This window comes from Microcaecilia unicolor, chromosome 1 (genome assembly GCF_901765095.1).
Source record: "Microcaecilia unicolor chromosome 1, aMicUni1.1, whole genome shotgun sequence".
NCBI lineage: Eukaryota > Metazoa > Chordata > Amphibia > Gymnophiona > Siphonopidae > Microcaecilia > Microcaecilia unicolor.
Genome location: NC_044031.1, coordinates 525,433,723 through 525,445,916, shown reverse-complemented (window position 1 = coordinate 525,445,916; position 12,194 = coordinate 525,433,723). Strand labels below are relative to the sequence as shown.

Below are 12,194 nucleotides of genomic sequence, written 5' to 3'. Positions count from 1 at the left end.
TTCTGCCGGGGTGGGGTTGTCCCATCCTACTTGAGTACTGCTTTGATACATCCCACACGTCTCTGGATTGATCTGTGGGACGCTATGGAAGGAAAAATTAGTTCTCACCTGATAATTTTCTTTCCATTAGTCCCAACAGATTACTATTATTAGCATTTGTACAGCGCTACCAGACGCACGCAGCGCTGAACACCTGATCAATCCAGAGTCCCGCCCTGGTTTTGGTATCTGGTACAGAAGTTTGGTTTTGTTTGTTATTTGGTCGTGTTCGACAGTTGAGAATGTTTCCTTTGTGTGATTATTAAAAAAAAAAAAAAAAAAAAAAAAAAAAAAAGAGAGAGAGGCTATAGATGGTGGTTGAGTTTGTTGGTCTTTTTATGAGAGGCAGGAGAGTTTATGTAATGAAAATTGTCCACTGCTTTGGTACCGGTCATACTATCTCCACCTGCTGGTAGAGGGACATAACCCACAAGTCTCTGGATTGATCTGTTGGGACTAATGGAAAGAAAATTATCAGGTGAGAACTAATTTTTCCTTGCCCCAGGTACAAATAAGTACCTCTATATAATATGTAAACTGCTTTGAATGTAGTTTTAAAAACCACAGAAAGGCAGTATATCACTCCCGTTCCCTTTCCTCTTTAACTACATTTAACTTCTTTTCCATGTTTTATTTTGTTTAATTTCTATTGATAACCTCTTTAACTACAGAGCTTGAAAGTTACTAAAATCTGGAGAAAGTGCTTGTGTGCTGTACAGATGACATGCATCGTAGATTGAACTGTAGTCCTTCTGTGTTCTAGACGATTAAGGATATCCTGGTTTGGTTGTAATCGGATGACTTTCATTTTTTGTAACTGAGTATACCTTTGTGTAATTTTACAGATGACTAACAGAGCTGGCAGGAGCCAAGATGTGTGCTGAGCTGTGTGCATGCTCTAAGAAAATTGCTTCCGTGTAAGGTTTTGAGAGAGAACAATCCAAAGAAGTTTAGCCAATAGTGTTTACCTCAGGGGAGGCAATGTTTTGTTATTTCTGTAATCTGAAGTCTAATAATTTATTAAATGGATATGTGCAGTGCAGAGCATTTAATTGGGTGACGTTTGAGTCTTTTCAACAAAATGCTTCTTTATAGTATCTTGAAATGTGATGGCCTGTTTTGTTAAAGTAATGAAGCAGAACATCCAGTTAAGGTAACAGCGAGAGAGTGACAGCAAGAGGATCCAGAAGAATGACTTTGCAGCTGACCTGAGGTGAAAGTCAACAGTGATATATGCTTCACAGTTTCCTGGTATGGATTCCAGAGAGTTGGACGTACAGGAAGACTATCGGTCGCCATTTGATTTCAATATAGGAGTGAATAGAAATTATCTTTTCTTGTTACCAAGTATAAATATAACACCACCAGGATCACCTACACTGCAGAATATTGGTAATGTCTGTATTCTTTTGCCATATTAATTTTTCTAGATTGAAAGTGTATTAACAATGTGTAGTTTTTACAAAAAAAACTTGAGTTTAAATATTATCAAATGCATGTGCTGTAAGGCAGAATGATTTAAATGTTTCAGACCATAGGTTTTCAGAAAACGGCACTATGGTGGTGGTCTTCTAGATATTAGAAACTAATTGATACTTTTCTATTTAACCTGACCCACAGCCATAAACATTTTGAAATGTTTGAAGAGAAAAAAAATTGCCCCTGTGTAGACTGAACTAAAATGAAATAAAGTTTTAGCCAGTAGTGGATAATGAATTGCAAACCCTGTAAGTTGGTTTGATTTTCTGCATGGGATGTTCTTGCTTTTTTTAATGTGTTTAAACCGTGAGATTTCTAGCTTCACATAAGTCGATCCTTATTTATAGGATACAAATTTGGTACTGGTTACTGTAGTAAAACTGATAGCGGCTGATAGTATGTTATCCAACTGATGTGTTGGAAGCATGAACTCTTGAGGATAAGAGTCTACTTTGCATTGTAAACCATTTATTGCATCTGATAGAGATCTTCAGTACATTTCAAGCAGGGGCCAGTTTGTGAAATGTAAGAGTCAAGACAATCACTGGGTAAAGCAGCAGACACTCTGTCAACCTCCACCATCCTGTTCCTACACCAAGTCCCCTTCAAGCTGGCTCTTCCCCTGCTTCCATTTTTTAAATTTTTCTTCCCCTTCTTTATCTGGAGGTTTGTTTATGGTGCTACCTTTTGAACAGCTGTTCTTTTATTTTTTTTTTCCTTCTAGCACAACATGGCTTGCAATAAATTTGAACTGCATTGTGTTTAGGCAGCAAATAGCTCAAGCTCACTGAGAGCTGTGTGATAGTTATTAAACATGGTAACTGATTTTGATTTTTTATTTACTGCCTTCTTGAAGGAGTTCACTCAAGGCGGTGTGCAGCAAGAATAAGTTAAACATAAGCAATAGACAATTCCAGCAGTAAAAATATTCAAACAACAATGCATAGTAAACTACATTACAATGTCAGCACCATACACAATAAAACATTTTAATAGACAGCATAGGGTGTAAGCAAAGATGGAACATATAGATAAGACAGAGTAATGGGAGTAAGAAAATAAGGTACTAATTTAAAGAAAGTTACAAATGAGGTCAGAAAGGTGCTTGAACATTATCTTACGATAGCTAGGATTTGTTTACTAGCTTGATAAAATTTACTCCAGGTAGTATACAGCAAGCATAGCTTGATCTAAACAACTTAAACTGTGTTAACAGCATAACAGTAGTAAAATAATCAACTGTAAGCATAAAGTACTATCAGATTGTAGGCAAATTCTTATATGCTGCTGTAGCCAAGGTTTGGGTGTGGTGTATTCTTTCTGCTTCCATAGGAGGCACTTTGGCTATTTATGCCCATTCCTGTGCTGCCTGATGGTTCATGATGGCATTTTCCTGCTTATGGTGTACTGCGCTGCGTATGCCTTGTAGTGCTGTAGAAATGGTAAGTAGAAGTAGTAGTTCTAGCTGGGATGGTGAATGTCAGTCTTGTTTCCAGCATCGTCCTATTACATGCCCACCAGTGGTCCCCAATCTCCCCTCTCTCTTTTTCCCTCATCCTCTTCTTGCTACCACCACATCACAACAGGCACCAAACTCTTCTTTTTTTTTTTTTTAAGAAAGATATGCCAGCAACAAGTATGAGAAAAATGTGGGGAGAGAGCGTGTACTGGAGAAAGAGTTGAGGGCCACACTTGGGGTCAGTGGGTGCATTGAAGAATACCTGTTTATAATGTGATAGCCTCTTGTTGCAGTTCTTAGACTAACATAGCTTACCTATATGGATGTTTGTTGTGCTATTGCTTGCTTAAGCAAAGGTCTCCAACATTGTACCACCTATTGTAAGCAGTGCATTAAAGTGCACTAAAATACTGCATACTTCCTGAGCCCCTACGTCTTGCCCCATCCTTGGCCACCTTTAAATCTAGACTGAAAACCAACCTCTTTAACATTGCTTTTGAGTCGTAACCACTAGCCTCCACCTACCCTCCTCTCCTCCTTCCTGTACACATTAATTGATTTGATTTGCTTACTTTATTTTTTGTCTATTAGATTGTAAGCTCTTTGAGCAGGGACTGTCTTTCTTCTATGTTCGTGCAGTGCTGCGTACACCTTGTAGTGCTATAGAAATGCTAAATAGTAGTAGTAGTAGTAGTAGTTTAGAAAATTTTCATTAGTTCATCATTGCTGCTTAGACACCTCCATAATCAATTTTTTTGTGTTAGTTCTGCTCTGTGTTCTTGAATCAGGACTAAAATAACTAGTTGAGTTCATACCTGAAACAGCACATTTCTCTAATTGACAAGTGGTGGACTGAAATGAATTTAAGTTGAAAAAATGAAAACCAAAATTCTATGGTTTGGCAGCTTTGAATCAATAACTGTTATGGAATTAACTTTGGAGTCAGGAGAAATTTTGAAAATTGAAAAAAGAAATCAAGGGTACTGGATGTGTTAACCTATCAATCCCAGCTAAACAACTTAGTTAAAAAGAGCTAATAGCTATTAGGTCCTCTGTAAGTAAGAAAAGCTTTAGGATTATTACCCTATCAATGTTTCTTCCACATCTAGATAACTGTAACTCTTCGTATTGTACATCATCTTTGAAACCACAAAGAAAACTCCAATTCTTGCACAAAACTGCATCTAGGCACATTTTTTTGTTTGAGCAAATTTGAGAGGGCCACTCTCTTTTGCTGGAATCCTTACATTGGCTTCCAGTTAATTCGCGAATAGTGTTTAAAATGTGCTTGTTTTAAAAAATCTTTTCATGGTTCAGATTCTGAAGGTGGATTTTAAATATTCCAATTCCTTGTCATCAAGCAGATGAAGCCATTACGTAGGGGTTGTGTCCATCAACCAGCAGGGGGGAGATAGAGAGCACTCAACTTTTCACAGTGCCTCATGGCCAGCTAGCTCCACTGCCTCTTCAGTATTCTCTATCTCCCCAAGCAGGGTGGCTGCAGCTTCTTCGAGCTCCATCAAAAATCTGCCTGGGGGTGGCTCCTGGCTTGCCAGTTGTTAGCCGGGGTGTTAGAGGCTATAGCAGCTTCCCTTTGAAGGCACATAGGTCAGCCCTTTCCCTGCCTTACCCATGCCCCCGTGGATGTGGACATATTAGCTTGCTTTTCCCTGTCCTTTCCCACTCAGTGGATGCAGGCACATTGGTTCGCCTTTCCCACTTATCTGAGCCTCCGGAGTGTTTTTATTTACCTCTTTTGCCTCTGCTTTCCTCACAGCGTAATAAATAAATAAAGTCGCGTTGCACTTTAGCGCAGCGATATTGGAAAAGAGGTTTTTTTTCTTGAGATTCTTCTGCAGGACTGGAGCTGTGATACTCAGTCTAGTGAGGTAAGAGTGTTTTCTGACTTCTCCGGGGTGGGCCCGCGATCGGGACGTTTTTGGCGCGAACTGCCATTTTTGAATTTTACCGCCATTTTCGGCGATGGCTGCGGAGACTGTAAAGCGCAGTTCTAAATGTGGCAAGTGAAAATCAGCAGCGGGGCTCTGTAATTCGTGCTTGTCAGACGGTAGAGCCGACCCGAGCATGGCGAGCGGTGATCTTTTGCGCTCTGAGCTGGCAGTGGACGCTATTTTGGATTTTCCACATGGCGCGGCCTCCGTTGCGATGGAGAGCCCTGAATCCGGGGGGGGGGGGGGGTTCTCTGAGTGAGGCTAATAATAGAGTTGATAGCCCTGGGCAGGATCCGGGCGGTCAGGGAGCGGTTTTCTTCCCTGATTTTGTTTTAATGCTGCATAGGGCGTGCATGCTTAAAAGAACTCTTCCACAGGGATCTTCGGACCCTCTGCCTGCCCCCCCCTCCCCCCCCCGGTGGATCCTGGCCTTTTGGAGTTGGCTTTGCCTGTTTCTTATCCTCCTGATAAACGCAGAAGGGCTAATTACCCTTCTGAGTGTGGCACACCCCCCTTTTCCCCCCCGTGGTCGGGCTATGAGGATTCTGAGGGGTCTGGCAGAACTTCTTGGGCTGAGGAGCCAGAGTCGGGTGCAGAATTGCCACAGGAGCTTGATGATCCGTCTGTGGTGAGGATTTTCCACCGCAAGGAGCTGCCAGCGCTTATTTCAGATGCCTTACAAGCCCTCTCGATTGAAGATCCTGGGAGTGGCGCAGCCTCCTCTGTTAATCGAAGGATGGCTAGTACCAGAAAGCCTGCTCGAGCCTTTCCTTTGCATGACTCCATCCAAGAGCTTATTTTGGCTCAATGGGCTGACCCCGAGGGACCTTTGAAGGTTGCCAGGGCTATGGGCAATTATATCCTCTGAGTGAGGAACATTTGGCTCGCTTTGCAATGCCTAAAGTGGATGCCCTGGTCATGGCTGTGACAAAGAGAACTACCCTCCCTGTTGAAGGAGGTGTTGCCCTGAAGGATATTCAAGACCGCAGACTTGATTCAGCTCTGAAGCGGTCCTTTGATTTGGTAGGTCTCACTGTTCGGGCGTCTGCATGCAGTTGTTATGCTGCTAGAGCCTGCCTGGCTTGGTTACAGCAGGCAGTGGAACATCCAGGTGATGGAGCGGAGACCTTATCTGTAATGGCTCCGCGGATGGAGTTGGCCTTGTCCGTTTTGGCTGACGCCCTTTATGATATGGTCAGAGCTTCGGCTAAATAAATGGCTGTAGTAGTGGACAGCTTCCTAAAGGAAAAGTCCATAGACCGTTATTAAATGGACTTGGGAAAAATCCACTATTTCTGGGATAAGCAGTATAAAATATTTTGTACATTTTTGGGATCTTGCCAGGTATTTGTGACCTGGATTGGCCACTGTTGGAAACAGGATGCTGGGCTCGATGGACCTTTGGTCTTTCCCAGTATGGCAATACTTACGTACTTATGTAACACATGGAAACAATCCCTAAGAAAGTACAAATACGCTATAAGACAGACCAAAAGATCATCCTATAATACTAAAATAGGGACAGATTACAAAGACACACAGAAATTATACCAAGTCATGAACAAACTCCTAGATACCAACCTGGTCACTATATTGTATTGAGTACAGACATCTGCGCCCTGGAGCATCGCATCCGAACATCCGACTGTGAGTGAAATATCTATATCTATTCACTAAAAGAAACCCAAGATAAGAAAGTGACCCAGGTCTGATTGGAGTGCCACTGCTCACTCCAATGATTCCATCTCCTCACAGTGGATGCAGTTAATCGATAGGAGACAATTTAAACAAGAACCTCACCCTCCCTATTGTACACGGTCTACTCCAGCCCAAACTGTACTGATCCAAAATGAATGCCGTCAAATCACTCCTAGTAATCTACTCCCTATCACTGATTCACCTAACATTAACCACCCCACTCGCAGAAAACAACATCTATAAAAATAATTCTCACCTTGAACATTCTGAAGCTCACTCTGTGGCAGGGACACACTGAAGCCCTGCAGTGTTGGTAGGCTAGGCTGTCAGCACCACTCACTCACTCTCAGTCAGAGACCCACCAACAGCCATGCCCCTTCCGGACATAATTTGCAACCTCAACGTTCTAAATGAAGCTGCAACTTCCGCTCTTGCATGGTGGTGTAGATCGAAATTTGGATTTTTCACACAGGACTGTCTGTCCCTCCCTCGCGTCACGATGTTGTGATGTGGAGGGCGGAGCTATGACAATCAACGCATCGCACAGCAGCCCCACCCTTGCGTCTACACGTCATGACGTCGAGGGCGGGTCATGGAAAAAACTAACGTACTGCGCTCTGCAATGCCTGCCCCACACCGTCCCTCCAGCCTGCCACCCACGGAACGACGACAGAGAGACACAGATGAAGCGATGCCCCTTCCAGGCTCCGAAACGCTCTGCCTGCGCCCCCCCCCCCCCAGCAACATCAACCCCCTCGCCACCCTTCCCTCGCTGTCCGGCCGCTGCTGCTGCAAAAAACAGACACAACCTAAAGGTGAGAGGGAGGGAGGCGAGCAGGCAGGCAGGCAGCCTGAACGTCTGAAGGAGGGAGCGAAGCAACCAAACAACCAGCCAGCCTGAATGTGGGTGGAACGGAGGGAGGGAGCCAGCTTGATCATTGCAGTGCCAGGGATGAAAACCTTGCTAGCGCCCGTTTCATTAGTCTCTGAAACAGGCCTTTCTTACTAGTCATACCGATATTACACAACTATCAAAGACTGTCCATATACCCCACAACCCACCAAACTGTCAATAACCAAAACAAAGGAAGAATACCAACTTGTGGACAACATCAACAGAACAGAAAGAAAGGTTAAAACAACCACATGCTTAAAAATAAATGACAGCTAACAAAAATCCACACAACACCAAACCTAGTAGCCCCATACCAAAAAATTCAAGTGGGGTACGTTAACGTCAATCTGTTGTAACAGACTGGATCACGTCAGAAAACCTTGATCTAATTTTCATCACAGAAACCCGAATCCATGATCAAAAGTACCCCATAATCCTTGACCTTTGCCCCCCAGGATACAAAATCACTCACTGGACCAGAAAGGAAAAGAGAGGCGGAGGCATAGCATTAATCTACTGATCCCACTTTACCACCGAAACCATTGCTGAGTCCATAACAACCCAACTTGAAATCGCCTCAATAAGAATCCACAACAAATCCCTGCTTGATCACCTGAACTGTGTCTTGTTCTACAGACCACCAGGTAACTGGAACGAAAGCCAGTCAGACTTCACAGACTTCATCTCAAATACTTGTGTTACCAACTCCAATATACTAGTAGTAGGAGACATCAACCTTTACTTAGAAGATCCAAACTCTACCAATGTACATGAATGCAAGGAATTCCTCCACCTATGGGATCTCAAATGGCCACACATGCAAGCAACCCACGTCAAAGGGCACACACTTGACCTCATCGCACACAAATGGTCCACAGACCAGAACCTGATGATAACAGACATTAAATGGTCAGAAACACCTTGAACCGATCACTACAAACTAAATGTATCCCTAAATTGGTGGGAAAAGGGCTCATACTGTATACAAGAACATAACTACCTACAGCACAAGAGGCCAAATAGACTCGAAAACATTCTGGCAACAGATATACAATAACAAATGGACAGCATAGACGGATTCCATAAACTACCTCTCTGAATGGGACAAAAGATGTAGAAGCATACTAGACGAAATAGCACCCCTACGAACAAGGACATAACTCAATACCATGGTTCAACGTCGAACTGAAAAAGCTAAAAAACGCAAACCAGGAAGCTCGAACAAGCATGGGCAAAAATAAAAAATTGACCACACACTCAACGCTTGGAAACAAATGCAAAGAAAATACAAATACGCAATAAGACAGACCAAAAGGTCATATTTTAAAACTAAATTAGGACCAGATTACAAAGACATGAAAAAACTATACCAGCTCGTACACAAACTACTAGACACTACCTCGGTCACCACAACTAATACAGACATCCCAACGGCAGACAAACTTGCCAAATACTTCAATGAAAAAATCGTAAAACTACGCAACTCACTTCCTCAGAACACTACTGATATTGAAAACTTCATCAATGGTCTGGATCCAACCTCAGGAGAATCCCCAGCGGACCGAACCTGGTCAAACTTCACTCTGCTCTCGGCCAAAACAATTACCCATGCGATCCGCAGGTTCTCAAACACTCATTGCAAATTGGACACCTGCCCCAGCCACCTAATAAAATCTGCCCCCGACTGCTTCATAACAGACCTCACATCCCACCTGAACTTCATGCTCCAACAAGGTCTCTTCCCTAAGGAAAATGGTAACATCCTACTCACCCCTATACCAAAAGATACCAAGATAAATATAAATGAACTCACCAACTACCGCCCAGTGGCATCCATCTGATCTGCTATGGATTTACAGCCTGTCTCACTAACACAGACTACCCAATAATTACCATGGATTCTTTTGGATTCGTAATGAGTAAATGAAACCTTTATTAGAGGAAGCTAGATTCTACAATGATTCTGATATATACAATGATTAACTATATGCACACACTGATTAGCTATATACCTAAACAATCATTACATCACTGGGCTTTACATCTCCATTCATCATTGGGCTTCTATATCTAAGCAATGCTAAGAGTTCTTAGACCAGGAACAGAAGTAATCAATCATCACTGGCCCTCTATAGGACAGATATATACATATATATACATACATCATCACTGGTCAGGGATTTCAGGCTCTTAACTCATCAGCTGGGGAGGCCAGGTCCAACGAAAGCTTGAAGTCTGAACACAGGAATGGATCCAATGATTCCTGCTTCTACACAGCACGTCTGCTTGTAGATGACCTCAAGCTTTCGCTGTAGCATGACCCCTTTTATAGAGAGTTAAAGCTTGTTTTCAGAGCAGAGGAAAATTACCAGAATGAACAGGAAGATGCAGTCACATGCTCTCGGTTTCAGACAACAAAAAACACTGGCCAGGTGGTTTTCCTCCTGAACCTCAAGCACATCCTGCATCCCCCCTTCACCAGCTGGCTTCAAGGACATTCCAGCCTGTTGTTGAGATGTGGAAGAAGAGTTACTTTTGGTCAAAGACAGAAAGTTACTCTCGGTCAAAGTTAAACAGAATTACTTCTAATTAAAGATACAGGCCCCAAGTGCACTGGTCTGTCAAGGCAGACAGAGTTGAAAAGCAATCTTTTAAAATTCACTTCCATTACACCATCCCACTAGCAGTCAAACTTGCTGAAAAGTATGGTAACCAAACAACTTACAGATTACATAAACAAATTCTCAATATTACATGAATCACAATCTGGATTTCGCCCCCTCCATAGCACCGAAACAGTGCTAACTACTCTCCTAGCCAAATTCAAGCAGGAAATAGCAACAGGCAAAAGCATACTCCTCCTTCAATTCGACATGGTAAACCATAATATACTATTAAGACTCCTAGACTACTTCGGGACTGGTGGAAATATACGTAGCTGGATCAAAGGTTTCCTCACAACCAGAACATACCAAGTGAAATCAAACTCAAACATATCATCTCCGTGGAAAGCAGACTGTGGAGTACCGCAAGGATCACCACTATCACCGATCCTCTTCAACCTAATGATGACCCCACTAGCAAAGTCCTTAGCCATCCAAGGCCTCAACCCATTCATCTGTGCAGACGACGTTACAATATACATTCCTTTCAAACACGACTTGACAGAAATCACCAACAAAATCATGCTCAGCTTGAATACTATGAACTCATGGGCAAATGCATTCCAATTAAAACTCAACACAGAAAAAACACATTGCCTCATCCTCTTATCCCAACACAACATGAACAAACCTACAAATTTAAACACCCCAGATTACACCCTTCCTATCTCAGCCTGAAAATCCTTGGGGTCACAATCGACCGTAACCTCACACTCGAGAGCCAAGTGAACTCTACAACCAAGAAAATGTTCCACTCTATGTGGAAACTCAAACACGTGAAACAATTCTTCCCGGGGGAACTTTTCGCAACCTGATACAGTCAATGGCACTAAGCCATGCTGACTACTGCAATGGAATCTATGCGGGATGTAAAGAGCAACTCATAAAGAAACTTCAGACTGCTCAAAACACAGCAGCCAGACTAATATTCAGAAAAATGTGATTTGAAAGCACCAAACCCCTCTGAGAAAAACTGCACTGCCTTCCAATCAAAGAACGCATAGCTTTCAAAATCTGCACCCTGGCCCATAAAATTATCTATGGTGAAGCCCCGTGATACATGGCCGACCTCATAGACCTACCAACCAGAAACGCAGTCAGATCAACATGAACATGCTTAAATCTCCACTACGCAAGCTGTAAAGGACTCAAATATAAATCAATTTATGCATCCAGCTTCTCCTACATAAGTACACAATTGTGGAGTGCATTACCAAAAGCTGTGAAAATAACGTACGACCATCTTAACTTCCGGAAGTCACTAAAGACCAACCTGTTCGAAAAGGCATACCCTACCGACCCAACTTAAGTGCCTGAACCCTGCAACACAGCGTAACCAAAGCTCGTAATGAACACTATATAACTCTCCTTCTCTGCTATTTCCAACCTTATTAGACTACAACATCACTTTGTATTTGTTTCTCTATCGGAGTTGGCGAACGCCTTCACGGTACTATGTAAGCCACATTGAGCCTGCAAATAGGTGGGAAAATGTGGGGTATAAATGTAACGAAAATAAATAAAATCAAACTCAAACATATCATCACCATGGAAAGCAGACTGCGGAGTACCACAAGGATCAACGCTATCACCAATCCTCTTCAACCTAATGATGACCCCTCTAGCCAAGTCCTTATCCAATCAAGGCCTTAAGCCCGTCATCTATGCAGGCGATGTTACAATATACATTCCTTACAAATCTAAACTGACAGTAATCACCAACGAAATCACGACCAGCTTGAACATCATGGATTCCTGGACAAATGCATTTCAACTAAAACTCAACAAAGAAAAAACACAGTCGTATCCTCTCACCCCAACACAACGCGGACAACCCCACAATTATCAACACCCCAGATTACACCCTCCCTATCTCAGACAGCCTGAAAATCCTCGACGTTACACTGGACCACAACCTAACACTAGAGAGTCAAGTGACATCCACAACAAAGAAAATGTTCCATTCAATGTGGAAACTCAAATGAGTGAAACAATTCTTCCCGAGGGAA

General features: G+C 42.7%; 1 protein-coding gene across 3 annotated transcripts in view; it reads left to right on the top strand.

Annotated features, from left to right (window-relative positions):
* The window catches only part of TPD52 (tumor protein D52), a 171,599-nt gene that overhangs the window by 55,782 nt on the left and 103,623 nt on the right, over positions 1 to 12,194 (top strand). Inside the window, exon 1 of one of the 3 annotated variants that reach the window (XM_030215856.1) lies at positions 1,109 to 1,431. The exons of 1 other annotated variant lie outside the window; for it this stretch is intronic. In XM_030215856.1, the coding sequence (XP_030071716.1) occupies positions 1,293 to 1,431 (139 nt within the window). In that variant the 5' untranslated portion in view covers positions 1,109 to 1,292. Of the gene's footprint in view, positions 1 to 1,108; positions 1,432 to 12,194 lie in introns of those variants that run through there. One more of the 3 variants, XM_030215864.1, reaches the window with a different exon arrangement.